The sequence below is a fragment of the Psittacula echo genome, assembly GCF_963264785.1.
Source record: "Psittacula echo genome assembly, chromosome: 5".
Lineage (NCBI taxonomy): Eukaryota > Metazoa > Chordata > Aves > Psittaciformes > Psittacidae > Psittacula > Psittacula echo.
In genome coordinates this window covers 84177817-84194463 of record NC_137739.1, presented here as the reverse complement: position 1 = coordinate 84194463, position 16647 = coordinate 84177817, and the positions used below count along the sequence as shown (strand labels likewise).

At 43.9% G+C, this 16647-nt stretch overlaps 1 protein-coding gene across 4 annotated transcripts in view; it reads left to right on the top strand.

Moving 5' to 3' along the window:
* The first annotated feature begins 416 nt into the window (after positions 1-416).
* Positions 417-16647, top strand: part of CKAP5 (cytoskeleton associated protein 5) — a 52071-nt gene continuing 35840 nt past the window's right edge. For 2 of the 4 annotated variants that reach the window (XM_080617696.1, XM_080617693.1), the window contains exons 1-6: positions 417-526; positions 10172-10261; positions 10792-10985; positions 12072-12278; positions 14705-14876; positions 16415-16547. In XM_080617696.1, coding sequence (XP_080473822.1) covers positions 10205-10261; positions 10792-10985; positions 12072-12278; positions 14705-14876; positions 16415-16547 — 763 coding nt within the window. In that variant the 5' untranslated portion in view covers positions 417-526; positions 10172-10204. Of the gene's footprint in view, positions 527-909; positions 1117-5318; positions 5338-10171; positions 10262-10791; positions 10986-12071; positions 12279-14704; positions 14877-16414; positions 16548-16647 lie in introns of those variants that run through there. The other 2 variants (XM_080617694.1, XM_080617695.1) reach the window with 2 other exon arrangements.

The window sequence follows — 16647 nt, the reverse complement described above, 5'->3', positions numbered from 1 at the left end:
AAACAAAGGAGGAAAGACACACCGTACTCCAACACCAAGCAGTTTTGATTGCTCCTATTAAACACTGCGTAGGGAAAGCCCCTTCCCCTCTAAAGCGATGTTCCCACCGCCCGAGAGCTGCTTTAGCCCTTTGCGAAAGGCGATCGGCCTAGCGCGGCTGCTTCCGGGCGCAGCAGGCCTCATAGCCGCCCCTCACCGGGCGCGTCCTTCCCCGGCACGTCCCGGTGGTTACCGAGCGGGTATGGAACGGACCCGGGCGGGTCGGTGCCGCCGGACACCGGGCCCTTGCCCGCCCATGTGCTCTGCCCCGCGGTGCCGGTGCCGGTGCCGCCTCAGGAGAGCGCGGAGCACGCGTGGTCTCTGCCGGATTCAAACGAACCAATACAATGCGCGGGTGTGGGCGTGGGTGGGGCCGGCGCAGGCCAATGGGCGCTGAGGACACTGGGAGGTGCGGGCGGTGTTGGTGATTTCAAACCCCGCGGAGGAGCGGCCGGACACTCGCTGCGCCCGCCCGGCCGCGGCCCAGGTAAGAGCCGCTGGTGCTCTCAGATCCCGCTGCGGGCCCGCTTCCTTCTTCCGTGGCTCCCCAGGCCCGCAGGAGGGCGGGTAAACCTCCTCCCGCTGGGCCGCGGCTTACCTGGGGCCTGGGTGGAGGCGCGGTCTGAGCGGCGTTGACATCGCTCCGCAGTAGCCGCCCGCGCCTAGGGGCATCGCTTACCCCGTTACTGTAGCTGTGGTGAGGGTAGGGGCCGCGGCTGCAGGCGGTGCGTGGCCGCGGCCTGCACCGCGCCTCGCTCTAGAGGCTGGAGGGGCGCCGCAATCCTAGGCCGCTCGTGCAGCGGGGGGTGTGGAGAGCCGCGGCCTTTGGCTGCTCTGCCGTGTTCACCTCCTTCGTGTCATCGCTGTGGGCCCAGGCGCGGTTGGGAGCCGCTGGGGCCTTTTCGGGGAGATGCCTTGCAGGATGGGCCCAGGGGCTGCACAGGGAGCTGGGCTCGGTCCCGTCTGAGCGCTCCCCGAGGGAAATGGGGAGCTGGCATCTCCCGTCCCCTGAGCGTGCGTTTCGGGAGCCTGCGTGCTGGATCGGTTTCTCCTGACCCAAGGAAGATGTTCCATGAGGTGACTGTATCTTAACACGAAAGGCAGGAGCTCATCTCCGTTTCTACAGCTCTGTTGTTGGGTGCAGGTGTTAGTCCTGGATCTCCAGGGTCCCTCACTAGGAGGTGCTTCTTGTTGGATCTTCTCTAGTGTATGTGAAGAGTGGATGGGAATGCGGGTCCCCTCCCAGTTTAATTTGATTTCGTTTCTGAGTGAGGGTCTTGTGATTCTTCTTAAGGCAGTAGCTTTCAGATTAGTGTGTAGGGAATTTTCCTCCTGAATTTGCACATCTGTCAGTGAGAGACCCAAAGCCTTGTATAGCAGAGGTTTAGGAACGGAACTTCTGTGTGGCTTGAGCTGATCTGGACTCTATTTTAAAGTTGAACTAAGAGTCACAAACTCATCTGCTACAGTTATCTAAATGATTTGTTGGGTGTGTATTGGCTGTCTCATTATTCCGCAGGTTTCCTTTTTTCCTGGTTTATTATTTTGAGTGTTGCCTCTTCCAGTACTTATGCCGAACTGTAGTGCTGTTGAAGCTGCCTCCTGCAGATAGAAGGGATTGAGCGGTTGTTATGTTGAGCTACCAGCTACTTGTTTAGTACTTGTGTATCAGAGAAGGCATTGCTATAGGCTGTCAGTGAACACAGCAGTTGGTTTCAGATTGCAAAGATGCATATTTCCAAATGCTGAAAGTCTCAAATATTAAAGTGTTTTAAAAGGCTACTCATATAAGCTTTACTATAGGGTGAAGTCAGAAAGAGGAATGATTGATGCAAGTTGTCCCTTCCAGTTTTGGTTCTTTGGAGTCTCACATCAGTTGATTGTACAGAAATAAGAATTGGGGTTGACTTTCTTGCTTCGGGCTTGGCCATTCTTTAAACTTTGCTGGTTTAGGAGCTTCCTCCATTTCAAGTGTCCAGGTGCACCTTGTTTTTTTCTTCTCTCCCTTCAAGAGTTGTAATAGAGTTAAAGCCGCATCAAGAGTGCTATGTTAAATCAGAATTAACAAGAAATGGCCTTTATGTATAACAAACTGATTCTAAACAAATTACTATAGATGTGTTGAAGGCAATTCTCAAGACCCAAAGTTGGGGATATCGACTAGGGACCTGCTATGGAAAAAATGATTTGTGACACCTGTCCAAAAATAAAAGAGACTCGGATTTTGGAAGCATGTGGAATTGGAGTTGGGCAGACTGCCTCACATCTGTACTGATGCCAGGCTTCTCCTTGATATTCTAATATAAATAAGTGAATACACAGTAATGGAACATGATTTCCTGATCCTTATAGGCCTATGAATCGTGTTTGGTGGAACTAAACTCCTGCTGGCTCTTGATCTTCCCCTGATAGGGGCCAGTTTTGTGATCTGGCCTGGTGCTGCTTTCATACCTACTGTTAAACAAAAGGTTTTGCTCCTGTTTAACAGTCACTTGGAAAACCTGAATTCCAATGTAGTGGTAAAAGCTGTCTCTTGTGTGTTTTTAGGTCATAAATGTACACCTGGAATTCACTCGGCATGTTGTAAGCTTTCAGTTGATCATTTTGTCTTATTAGTTGTGTCATCTGCAAACTGTAACACCTCTGTTGGCCCCTTCTTGTAGATCACTTATGAGCATCTTCAACAGTATGTACAATTAGAAGCTGTTCTGAATGCTTCTAATAACTGTCTCAATCTGAAGTATCTAATTTGGAAAATTCTGGTGTGTGGGACGTATGACTTGAAGGACCCTTGAGAGATGTAAATACTTGTAAACCTCTTAATTAGGGTTTTCAGAATTGTGGTCAGTGACAGTCTGGTTCCTTTTCACCCCCTTCCCCTCTCTCCTCTGTTCCTGGGCACCAGCAGATGTTCTTTTCTGCTTTTTGAATCAAGTGTATGAACCTGTATTGCTAATTTGTTTGTAAATTAATTAATGTAAATGGCTTCTGGAGTCTCTGCCAGAGTAGGATGGTGTTAAAGCCACTTGCGTCTCCAACAGAGTAGGCCACATAGTCTTAAGACTGTGTGGTGTTGCTGCTGTTGCTTTGTTGTAGCCTGTTCCAGTGGTTCGGTGCTGTTCTAAAGTGTGACAAGGGAAAGCCTTGTACCCTTGTGTTTCATTTAAACATTGCCTTGCAGTGGCTTGTTTGAATAACGAGTCTCTTGACCTGAGCAGTTTCACATTGTTTGAGGCTGTCTCTATGACAGCTCGGTTGCTGCCAGTGTCGAACGTTGGAAAGCAGAAGCTGATGCGTGTGTTTGTGCCTCCCTGTTGTGGGGGGAAGGCTGAGATGGTAGAAGAAGTAATTTGGACAATTATTCAGTGGGGAGCATGGCTGGTGCTGCAGTGCTGGGAAGAGGCTTCTTTCTTCAGATAGCTAAAAAGATGGCTGAAGAAACAGCTTTGCATCATAAAGCTTGATGCTCTTCTCTGCAGGAAGCTATTGACACCCAGTTTCCACCATACCAGCTCCTTCAATTGCTATTTTCACTGTAGAAAAGGCATCTCGGAATGCCAGGTGATGGCTACAGAGGTTGCTGATGAATCAGCTCTGCTGGAGCACTGTCATTACAGATCTTGCAGCAGAACATGAAATGCGATGGTGTGGTGCCAGGCTATTCATACCCACTCGTTCGGAAGGGACTGTTTGTCGTTCTTCACGGCAGGCCTCGTTCTCCCCTGCTCCCTTCAGCTGAGGGCTGCGGGACGATGGGCAATGCCTGCTCCGTGCTCGGGTATGACCGCAGCCACCTCTGTCACGGGAAGACTCGCTCTGAGGCCCGTGTGTGCTCGGGGATGACTCAGGAGAACGGCGGGCCCGGCGGCCCCAGCTGCTCGCCGCCCACCGAGGCCCCTGCCCAGCCGCAGGACCCGCACCGCAGGGCACCGGCCCCGCGGGGGGAGAGCGGCGCGGCCCGGTCCGGCCCTGCCCGCCTTTGTCTGGCCCCGGCGCGGGCCGGTTCCCCGCCCAGGTGCGGCCGCGGCGCCCCGAGCCCCGCCCGCCGGTGGGGAGGGGCTTGGCCCGGACCGGCCCGCGGCTCCACGCCCGCTGTCGCCGCGGAGCCGGCCCGGAGCTGTCAGGGTGAGTGTCCGGCCAGCAGGCCCGGCCCTCGGTCGGGGGCAGCGGGCACAGACAATGCGGGGCGGGCGGCCTGCTCCGCCGCTGCCCCGAGCTCCGGCCGCGGCCTGCTGCCAGATACCGGCTGCCGGTGCCACCGCCGGACGGGGAACCTCCTCTGCGGCGTGCGGGGGGAGCAGGAGGGGGACGGGGACATCTGGGGCTGCGGGCGGGGAGCCGGTGATGGAGTGTGGAAGGCGCTGGGGGTGGCGGGTGTGTGTGTGCGGGGGAAGGGCCGTGCTGCTGTGCTGGAAGATGCTTTCCATGGAGAAGGAGGGAGCTCGTGGTCGGTCCTGGAGCATGATGTCTCCGTGGGAGCTTTCCTTCATCAGCAGTTCAGGCTGTCCTTTTAAAGAACATCACATGAGCCTTTCCATGCCTGAGCTTTGTAAACACCTTAGGGATGGGGGAGTTTGCAGTGAATAAGCGCAGTCCCACTGGCATCTTTCACTCCAGTTGATCACCCTTGGAATTATGTCTGTGCACGCAAACTTGCCTGTGGGTTGCCCTTTCTCTTTTGCCCCTTTCCACTCTGTAAGGCTGGCTTCCCTCCAGCCTACCCATGCAGTAAGAAATAGCTGTAGCAGAAGGTCAGTTTAGTTTGCATTCTCTCTCACTTTTAGGTGCGTAGAAAAGCACAGCCTCAGTTACTTTCAGAAGCCATGTATTAGATGAGTTATCTAGAAAAATACATTGTTATCTCACTTAGTAAGAACTTGCCGTTTGTGTTGTTAAGATGTCGCTGAACTGAGTTAGGACATGAGTTAGAGCAGGCAAGAGAATAAATTCTTGAATCCAATTTCATTGCTGCTGAAGCAAGGGTTCACTGAGCTGCAATCTACTCCACAACCTGCAACACACTTCTTTTAGCATGTGTTTCTCCTATTCCTTTATTTCAAGGTCCTCCTTTCTTTTCATCAAGAGTCTGTATCTTGCAGCTTCTGATTCACCTTTTCATTGGAGAACGCCAGCCTTTAAAATCCTAGGAAGTTTTTATTCCCTAAGCAGCAAATAATCTTCTGTGGGTTTTTTAATCTCTTGTTCTTTTGTCTGACATCAAAAGATACGTGGACTGGAGCTGGAAAGCACGTTTGCAGCCTGACTGAAAGTTCTTGTGACTCTTCACTGCTTTAGCAGGTATCTGTAGTTCAGGATTGTTAGCTGGACTTCAGTTTCCTTTTTATTATGTGGAATTTATTAAAGCGATTGCATTATTTCACTGGCTGTTTAGTCTGTAGTTCTCAGATTTGTTTGCTATTCAAATACTTAGTGTATCCAGGTGGTGCTTAAAGTAATTTAACTGTTATGATTACTTTTTCAACCTTTTTTTTTTTTTCTCAGCTACTTTATATTGTATCTAGTGAGAAGGTTTTGCTGGCAAATACCAAAACCATGCTGTGCTAACCTTCAAAGCAAGTAAGACTTTATCTTTTCAGAGCCAAAGAGAAAATACGACCCAAAACTGCCATTAAACAGATTCTATCTGCTAGGAAAATTATGGGCTGTGCTGACAGCAAACTTGTTGGTTTCATCTGAAATGTGACATACAGCTGTATGCTCTCCAAATATGTGCCCTACTGTATAGGAATATTTGAAACAGATTTTTCCTTTAGAAAGACCTGTCTTGTTTTCAAAGAACTTCTTTTGAATAAAGCTTTTGAGAAGCTTTCGAAGTATCAAAATGCTTGATGCTGTTCTTGTGTAACAGTGATGTTCAATAGGTGGAAGGGAGTGGGCAGAAGTATCAGTATAAATCGGTGTCAGCAAATATCTGTGTGTTTAGCATAAAATGGCTTCTTAGTTTGCAGTTGTACATCTGTAGAACATGGCCTGAAAGCTGAAACTTCACAGTAAAATATAGTGCTAAGACATAAATGTACACTTCAAAATAAAGCACATCTTGGGATGTTTACACTGAAAGGATTTTCTTTAGCAGTTCCTCATACTATGAAGCTGTAAGGTTGATGCTATTCATTTCTTTAGAAGCTGAGTAGGAGCTGTTCAGAGCAATATGTGGTGAATCCAAACTTTCATGTATTGAAACTTTCCTATAATCTCTTACTGAGTTGATAAATTTGTTTCCTAAACTTATATTCAGTGGGAAATTCTCACTATTAGATTGGAAATTCGTGCGTTTGTGCTGTCTTCTAAGTATTTGCTGCTCTTGCTGCTTTTGCATGGTCTCCCTTTAAAAGATATCCTATTCGTTCCTTGATGGTCTTCATTTCCTCCCTGCTCCATAGTGTAAGAACTTGTCCTGCCAAGAACTGTCAGGGAGGATTTGTTATTCATCCCCACTGCAGATTGCTCAGCTGACTTGCTTTTACAAATGATGCATTGACCATGTTAATAACAAACGTCTCTCACTAAACTTATTTTAGTGGTCCAGTGACTTTTCTTGTTTTCTGGGTTCTACCAAAATGAATACTGTTACTGAAATACTTAAATCTGATTGTCCTGAGTTGAGACAACAGGAAAGCTATGTAGGTCAAACACTTCAATGCTGAAAATTCACTAGTAATAACAGAATTTAGCTGCATTATTGTGTAATGAGGCTACTTGCTGGTAGTTGTAAGGGCTGAAGGTTTGCATGTCTTTGCAAAGAAGCTTTGACAAACCACAGCATTTTGTCCAGTGTGGGATGTTCTATGAACATACAGAACTCAGTGACTTAATTGAAGGGAGAAACAGCAGTGTTTTATTCTGGTAAATGCAAGATGTAGGCAGAGTCAGTACAAGATTTTGGCATTAGAATCATAGGACAGGCGTGAGCAGCGATGAAGCTACAAGGAGGGGATGTTTAAGAAGCAGCTTTCCCTCTGTGACCGTGGAATACTTTCTGATAGATTGCCTGTTCTAAGGGGATTTGTCAGTTACTGAGAGGGGGGAAGTATAATTTTATCACTATTTTTAGATGTCAGATTCAGCACAGAAGGCAACTTAACCCATTTTATAATTGAAGTAACCACTGCAGGTGTTAAGGACTAAAACTAGTAGGGGATCTAACTTGACCAGACTTAAAAATGCATGAGGAAAATACTGCTTCATGGTCATCTTCTATATTCCCTATGTCTTAACATCGTGTCTTATGTCCTGTCCCCCAAGCTGAGTACATTGTGATGATGTTGGGAAGAGAAATACTAAATCTCTTTCCTTTAGATTCTGTAACGCATCACTGGAATGTACAAGCCAGAGGTTGCACTTTGTAGCAATGAACTGTTGTATACATGTAGGGGTAAAGATGCTTGTAAATCAGGATCAGCCTTGCAATGCACAAGCTGCCTTTTTAATGGAGTTGTTTCTGACTTAAGAGTTTGAACTGCTTTTAGGATTGTAGTGAGGCAGTCACTGACCTACAACAGGATTTTCCCTGGTGGAACAGATTTCTGGAGAGAAATGAGTTTCTTTTTGATGTTGAGTTCCACACTGCTGCCAGTTTTCTGTAAGAACAGGGTGTAGAGGGAGATGTTCTTAGTACAGGTGCCAGAACTCTTTATTCTGGTGTTTCTGCTATGACTGTGTTAATGCTTTCTTTCTTTTTTCTGTTTTCTTTGGAAATAAATACCTATTGTCCCTTTATTGATTCCTTATGCTTTCCTTAACAAAATTATATAGACAGGCTTGAATGGCTTGAACTACCTCCAAGTTTGTGAGCAAGATTCAGAACTACGTAATTTCCTGTTAAGTTAATGAGCAGAACAATCCCTTCATTCTCAGTGCTTTATAGATTTAGGGGTTAACTAAGACTTCAGCTTTGGCACAATATGTGTTTATTTTTGCTTAAAAAGCAGACTTCTCACTTGTACTGTGCTGATGTCAAGAAAAAGGATCCGAATTGCTATTTGTGACAAAAGAAGGACAAACAATGTCTAGATACATTTGTTTATATGTGTGGTCACCTTCTAGCCTGACATTGACTTTTGTTTTGTTGCCATTGGGCAAATCAGTAGGTTTATGCAATTGTAATGAGAACAGTATTAACATCCAAAGGAATTTATAAATATTTCAGGTAAAAGTAGTGTAGCTTATTGTGGATGATGTGTTGGTGGCTTGTGGGGGTTCTGGAGTTGGGTTTTGGTTGGGGTTTTTGTGTGTTTGGGGTTTTTTTTTTCTCATTATTTGGGTTGGGTTGTTGTTTTAAGTATATTCTAACTAATCAAGGAAGGAATTAAAAAGGTTGTCTTTATTGTGGACTGCTGCTAGCATATTTGCCTTCAGGTTGCTGTATGTTAGTGTTGTTAGTTGTATGCTGTGTATGAGCCTTCAGCTCGCTGAAGGCTTTAGAGAATTTGCTTATATTGGCTTACACAAGTGAATTTCTGCTCCTACTTCTATGGGTTAATTCTGTGCAGGGAGACTGTGCATTAGGGGAAATAGTTTGTAGGTTAAGGTTTGCAGCTTTGCTGGCACAGGCTGAATTTGCATTAAGAATATTCTGTTAGTATTGTGTATTTCTATACCTTTAGTGATTGTTGTATATGCTGGCCAGTTTTTACAACTTATGTCATTGTCTGTGTGTTTGAATGGGTGTGCTGCAATGTGTTACTCCTTCTCTGGTTTGATTGTTTTGTTTCAATGATGTTGGGAGCCCTTATTGCTGTGGCTGCTGATTTTATTTTGCTGGTCTCTCTGCATCAGGCATACTCCCTTGTTATTCTCTGTGCAGGCAGTTGTACAATGTCACAGAATGGTTTGGGGTAGAAGAGACCTTAAAGCTCATCCAGTTCCAACCCCCTGCCACGGCCAGGGACACCTTCCACTAGAGCACGTTGCTCCAAGTTCCGTCCAACCCGGCCTTGAACACTGCCAGGGATGGGGCAGCCACAGCTTCTCTGGGCACCCTGTGCCAGCGCCTCAGCACCCTCACAGGGAAGAATTTATTCCTAATGTCTAACCTAAATCTCCTGTCTGCCAGGTTAAAGCCATTCCCCCTTATCCTGTCGCTGCCTGCCCAATGTCCACAGCCCCTCTCCACATTTCTTTTTGTCCCCCTTAGGCACTGGAGCTGCTCTGAGGTCTTCCTGGAGCCTTCTCTTCTCCAGGCTGAGCAAACTCAGCTCTCTCAGCCTGTCCCTATATGAGAGGTGCTCCAGCCCTCTGAGCATCTCCATGGCCTCTTCTGGACTTGCTCAAGCAGGTCCATGTCCCTCTTGTGTTGGAGGCTGGAGAACTGAACACAGTACTGCAGGTGGGGTCTCACCAGAGCAGAGTAGAGGGGGAGAATCACCTCCCTTGACCTGCTGGCCATGCTCATTGAGACTGAGGTGTCTTCTCATACCTTAATGGACAGTACTCCTATCTTAATAAAAACGAAAGGGGAAGAGGCGGAAAACACTTGGGAACTTGAATGAGCAAGGACTTGAGCCCTGTGTGTGTGGTGAGAAATTGCTCTCTTGTTGACAGTTGCTGCTGCTGGCTACATGAGAATTAGGGCATAAAGCAGCCAGCTTGCAAAAAATGGGTTTTGTTCCTCCCTGTGCTGCTCATCTCAGCTGCAGTGTCTGTAGCTGTTAAAATGGCTGTACACACACTGGCACCCGGTTATTCTGTAACACTGATTCATGGCACCTGTTGCTGAAAGCACGTGTCAGTACGAGTCAGTTTTCCAGTGTGGATGGGCACTCGTTGCAGTTTAGCATCTTAATCATGGTACGTTCTTCCTCCAGCTTAAATGAGGTTATATCCCGAATGCCTTCTCTGCTGACTAAAACTGTCACACATGGAGACTTCTAGTGCCTGAAATACTACACATGGTTCCGCTCTGATCTTTATTGGCTTCTGGTAGCTTTCTAGGGCTAACAAAGTAATGATGTAGTCTGTATGTAAATACTATTACAAGCTTGAGCTGCATTTTAGCAGTAAGATTTGCTGTGGAATTGTCGTTTTGGTTTTTGCCCTTTTTAAGTAGAAGTATGCTGTGGGTAGCACCAGACATATTTTATTGTGTTCTAACTTGTCCATGTCTCCACAGGAATTACTGTAATTAGAGAGAACCTGAATTACAATGGGGGACGACAGTGAGTGGATGAAACTGCCCGTTGATCAGAAATGTGAACACAAGGTAGGAGATCTTGTCATTGCATTTGGCTTGCTGTTATATCTCTGCTGGAATGATTCTGTGATATTCCTCTAAGTACACCATAGGTGATCTCAACAGCTGCACAGCATGCATATAACAGATCTGAAACTGCATCAGCTCTATCCAACCTAGTGTCCAAGTAACATTTATTAAGCAGATTTTAGCAGCTTGGTAGTCTGCATGGCGTAAGCTTGTCGCTGAAAGATCAGTACACTCATTCATGGGGAGAAATTAGTCATCTGTAGCTGAAACTATTGTTGGGCTCCCACCTACTCATCAGTGATTGTAAGGGCTTATGAAGAGCACTGGGGAAGACTGGCATCTCTATCCAGATCGTTGTTGATGGGAGAAGAACGAGTATTCTGTCTTGTTGCATGTTATTCATATAGTCATTGAAATCTTGCAAATGCCAGCTTATTGAGCACACTTCCAACTATGATTGAAGAACTTTGTAAGACTGGTGAGTTAAGATTGTACTAACACAGCAATAAATGTCTGATTTCTGCTTCCAGCTGTGGAAAGCCAGATTAAATGGTTATGAAGAAGCCCTTAAGCTCTTCCAGAAGATAGATGATGGAAAGAGTCCTGAATGGTCCAAGTATCTTGGATTGATAAAGAAATTTGTGACTGACTCCAATGCAGTGGCTCAGTTGAAAGGACTGGAAGCAGCACTTGCTTATGTTGAAAATGCTCATGTAGCTGGGAAGTAAGTAGCCTTTTATTGCACTTAAACTATTATGGCAGCTTAATGTGCCTCTCTGAGAGAGACTGCAGATAAATAGTGCAGAGGCCACTAATAGTTACGATCTTTGCTGTTGAGAGCAGAACCTGCTTTCTAACCTAGAAAACTTGTTGAATGGCTTTTCTTGTAGATGACCTCCATGTGCATGTTAACTTGTCAGAAATTGCTTAAAGTAATTCAAATAAAGTATTAAAGGCAGTTGTGAAGACTTCTGAAATGGTAGAGAAAGTGAATCAGTAATTTGGTTGTATAGATGCTGTGAACTGGAATCGCTGTTCTTGTTAGACTAAATTGTCTTTATGTGCAGAGAGCCTTTCTTCTAAGGAGATACTTATGCAATTCATCCATGAACTAAAATACAGTTATGTTCATGTGGTGTTGTATCCAACTTAACCAATATGAATCTTCACAGGATGTTTTTAGTATTTCACTGTTGTCTAGCCCAGGAAATAGCCTGTACTTACCAAGGTGAAATAAAGTGGCCTAATAGGCCAGAGTAGTGCTTTGATCCACTTAGTGACCTGATGAAAAGATTTAAAGTCTGAATAAAAAAACAAAGCAAAACACTGAAGCTTTGTTTTAAAACCAGACAGCCTTCCAAACCCCTTGATTTAAGTGGTGTAAACGATTTAGTGGATTGGAAGCTTGGAAATACCTGTGAGATTCTGTGTTGGGACTATACACCATGTTATATGTTAACTAATAAGTGCAGCTCCAGGAACTGACATTTATTTGTGGACCTTAACTAATGTATATTAATGAATACACTTTTGAGAAGAAGTCAACTCTTCACTGTCTGATGTAGTCCAGTGTTAGGAACATGTTAACTGACTCTTGGGCTGCAGAAGTTCTTTTGATTAAACTAGAGGCTGAGGTAATCTCTTAAAGGTTATTACCTTCAAAGTTAACTTAGAATCTAGTCTCTATTATATGAGGACTTGCTGAGTTTTAATCTGTTTTGGGTGTGTTGTGTGCTTTGTCTGTGGATAATGATGTAGAACACCTAATTCTCTTAAATGTTCTGAAACTAACACTTTCTCATCTTTCCAGGACAACAGGAGAAGTAGCGTCTGGAGTTGTAAATAAAGTGTTCAATCAGCCAAAAGCCAGAGCAAAAGAGCTGGGTCTAGATATCTGTCTAATGTATATAGAAATTGAGAAAGGGGAGGCTGTACAAGAAGAATTACTAAAGGGTCTGGACAACAAGAACCCGAAAATCATAGTAGCATGTATAGAGACACTGAGGAAAGCACTAAGGTAAGCTTTCAGTTTTCAGTTCCTAGGGAGCTTTCGTCTGTGTTTTTCCTTTTTCCCTCAACCCAGCAGTATGTAAAGTCTAAATTGCTGCTTAAGTCTTTAACAGGCCTTTGTTATTGTTCAACAGGATGTATCTTTACTGAATTGATACTTTCTGACCACAACAGTTGAGAGCATCATGGGATTTGTTAGATGTGAGGGATGTCTTTGTTGTACAAGCCTCATCTGGATCACTTTAATCTGTGGCAACTGTTTACAATGGACCCCTGAAAGAAGCGCAGGATTAGTGTGTCTTATCCCAGACTGTGGAGCTTCTTTTCTGAATATCTGAAATAAACTTGCTGATTGTTAACTGAAATGTAACATTTCCTAAAAAAACCTTTTTCTGAAATAAAACCAAACCCCAACACTGTTTTCCTCATGGATGGGAGCATCTTCAGTTGATCTTCAAAAATGGGAAAAGCTCACTGCACAGTATGCTTCAATTTTCCATATAATTATTACCTTATTCAAAACAAAAGCTTAGTACTCAGTAAAAATCAAATCCAGTTTAATTAAGATGGGATAGTTGGTTTCAAGATTAGATTTGGAACATCTTTTGGTTCTGTTCCTCTTCAAGTATGTTTCCTGCGTTTGAGCTGAGTGAAAAATTCTGGGGTTTTATCAAATTCTTGCATTTGGTGCATTTATAATTCATTGTCCATTAGGGTTTTTTGTTGTTTTTTTTTAAGAAACCATAATTTTGATAATAATGTACAGAACACTCTAAGTGAAGTAGTTCATGTGAAAACTCTATAGTATAGATGGAAAGTGTCTTATTCTGGGATTTTGTAGGCACCTTCCTGAGGCATATGTATAGATGGCCCTTGTTGAAATAATTGTTTCAAGCTTCTGTAATAGAAGTCAAAGCGTTTGCCTTAGCACGTTACCTGTGCTTCTAAGTGAAAGTACTGTCCCACATTTAAGAGTATATTTTAGTTATTTGAAAGTGCCTTATCTAGTCAAATGTCCTTTAACAGCACAGTGTAATTAGGAACCTGCATAACCTTCCTCAAGCTCTTTCAACCAACCACACCTATAAAATGTGCCACATTGGCCTATTTCTTTTAATATGTAGTGTTCTAATATCTTTGAGATGACAAGATCAAATTCTTTCCTGGAGACTTAACCTTCATCTTCTGCTTCTGATCTGTGTTGCTGCCTAAGTTTGTCTTGTACTTTGAAGGGGTTTCTGCACCAATAATGTTTAGCTATGTTGTATCTTGGTGGGTAGCTTGAGCGTGTGATGAGTTTAGCTTCAAGTGTTTATCTTGTGCTAAAGTTTGGGGTTTTTAATTGCTATATTAATTAGATAATATTATCTATAAGAGATATATGCTCTATGAATTAGATAATATCTATAGTATTATCTATAACATAACATAATAAGAGAATGTATGTAGGCAGTTTTCCCAATATGCTCTTTCTTGAGTCATGGTAGAAAAATAAAAATCTTGGGCAACTCATTTGTTCATATTCTACATTTAAATTGTGCGTTTCAAAGACCCATTTTGCAGGTTTCAATACTTGGTACTTCTCAAAGTGGGCTTGGCTATAAAATGTGTAATGCTAGAAACTTGGGAAGTGAGACGTTTTAGTTCTTGAGCAGTCATTTTTACTAGCTCTATTATGTGGTACTTGATTGGAGGGAAGAAATTGATTGGAAAGGTTAATTAAGAGCTCTCAAAGAAAACAAATGCTTCTGAATAAAAAAAAATAATGGCTTTTGCATTGATTTAAGGTATGCTTTAAGAACTGTAGCAGTTTACCGGGAGTCTGAAAAGAAGGTTCTTGTGCTCTCATTCGGCACTGATTGAAAAAGGAGACTTAGTGTACTAAGTTCACCAAGCTGTAGAATCTGCTGACAGGGAAGGGTGACTGACTGGGAAACTTGTGTGTCCTTTCAGCAGCACATATTTGAACATGTGTGCTTTCTGTGAGGATGACCCAGGCTCACTATAATTATCTGGTCCAACAAGTGGGAAAGTGACTAATGCTTTTACTGCAGCTTGTCTCCAGGGACAGACAAAGGAGATTCTGTTCTGATTTAAAAATAAAGTAGGTCACACAAATGTTGGTCTAAGGACACTTTTCTTTTTCCCTTTCTTCTTTCCTCTCCCTGGTTTAAGCAGCAGATTGGATTAAGTCCTTTGAAGTAATTTGAGAGGCCTGATTTTGTAATTCCAAGCTGGGTGTGGACAGTAATTATGATAGAGCAAATATTCCTTAGATTTTATAGTAGCTTAGTAGTTAACAGAAAATAATAATGATTTGAGTCCATGACATGATCCCTAAACATGCACTGGAAGCATTTCATAGGTAGTACCTGTGGATCAGTCGCTGGTTCTTACTGGCCACTCATGTTCTTCCATATTTTTCACTTTCAGTGAATTTGGTTCAAAAATCATCTCACTGAAGCCAATCATTAAAGTATTGCCAAAACTGTTTGAGTCTCGGGAAAAGGCTGTTCGAGATGAAGCCAAGCTCCTTGCTGTGGAGATCTACCGCTGGATAAGGGATGCTCTGAGACCTCCACTGCAGAACATAAACTCTGTTCAGGTAGGCAGAAAGTAGTTCTGTATTCAAACATTTGAGAACACTTCCATGAACCCTCCCTGATCCTGTGCTGCTGGGCATTGTTAAAATCAAAGCTGGAATTCTTCAGTGACAGCAACATTATCGTTCAGCTTCCTGTAACTTCACCTAAAATGTCCTCCTTTCATATTTGTAAAGAAATAGCGACTATGTTTTGTTTCAATATATATGTAAAGTTGGGAGGGAAGAATCATGGAATAGTTGGGGTTGGAAAAGACCTTAAGATCATCCAGTTCCAACCCCCCTGCCATGGGCAGCAACACCTCACACTAAACCATGGCACCCAAGGCTCTGTCCAACCTGGCCTTGAACACCACCGAGGATGGAGCACTCACAACCTCCCTGGGCAACCCATTCCAGTGCCTCACCACCCTTACAGTAAAGAATTTCTTCCTTAAATCCAATCTAAACTTCTCCTGTTTAAGTTTGAACCCGTTACCCCTTGTCCTGTCACTACAGTCCCTGATGAAGAGTCCCTCCCCAGCATCCTTGTAGGCCCCCTTCAGATACTGAAAGGCTGCTCTGAGGTCTCCATGCAACCTTCTCTTCTCCAGGCTCATATTGAACTGAGGAGGGGATTTGAGAAGTGGAATGGTATTTCATGGAGACCTAAGCCAAGGGCAAGCAGTTACCCCTATAAAAGACCCCTGCACTGAAAGTCCTCAAGTTCACCATTTTCTTTCTCAGTTTTCTTGTTTCCTGAAGTTTTTCTTTTACTCTGCATAGCCATTCAGGCTTGTTCTGGTGGTGCTCAGGATGTGACTGCTTCACTTCAGGAAGTAGCATTACCTTATGGTAGATAGCTATGCTGTTGAATCATAGAATTGATTAGGTTGGAAAAGACCTTTAAGATCAACAAGTCCAGTTGTTACCCCAGCCAAGACCACCACTTAACCATGTCACTGAGGGCCTCATCTACGTGGGTTTTGAACACTTCTAGGGATGGCAACTCCACCACTGCCCTGGGCAGCCTTTTCCAATGCCTGTTTACCCTCTCTGTGAAGAAATTTTTCCTAATGTCCAATCTAAATCTACTGGAGATGGAACACTTAGTTGTTTTAAAACTTTATAAATTATTTATGTATCTTTCCTTCCTCTCCACTTCAGTTAATCATGTTCAAGTGGAAAGCAGAAATCTGTGTCATCCAAGGTAGCACAACGTGTTTTTGTCTTGGTTTTAGCATGGCTTTAACAAAAAAATCTTCTTTCATGCTCAGCCATTTTTATTTAAAAGCTTCTACAGAGGGGACACCATTCTGACTTCTACGATTTGTTTTTACGTAAATGCTTTGCATTGATACATTTATTGATGTTATGTGGACCTACTTGATGAAAAGCTACAGTGAGTGCGAGGGGAAAGTCGCTTTGGTGGCAGGAAAAAGAACTTGAAAGATAGTGTTATCTTGGCTTTGAAATAGGAAAGCTCCATTGCTTTCCATGAAGTGTTGCTTGTCTTATATATACAAAATGTTTCTGATATGATGATTTTCCCTTTTGTTCAGCTAAAAGAACTGGAAGAAGAGTGGGTCAAAGTGTCATCAGCTGCTCCTAAGCAGACCAGGTTCCTGCGTTCCCAACAGGAGCTGAAAGCAAAGTTTGAGCAGCAGCAGGCAGCTGGAGGAGATGCAGATGGAGGTAAATTAATTCATTTCTGAACTCTGTTGGAAGGTATATCACTGGTGTATTGTTTGTGAAGGAACCCATTAAACTTATTTTACCTTGTGCAGTAGAATGT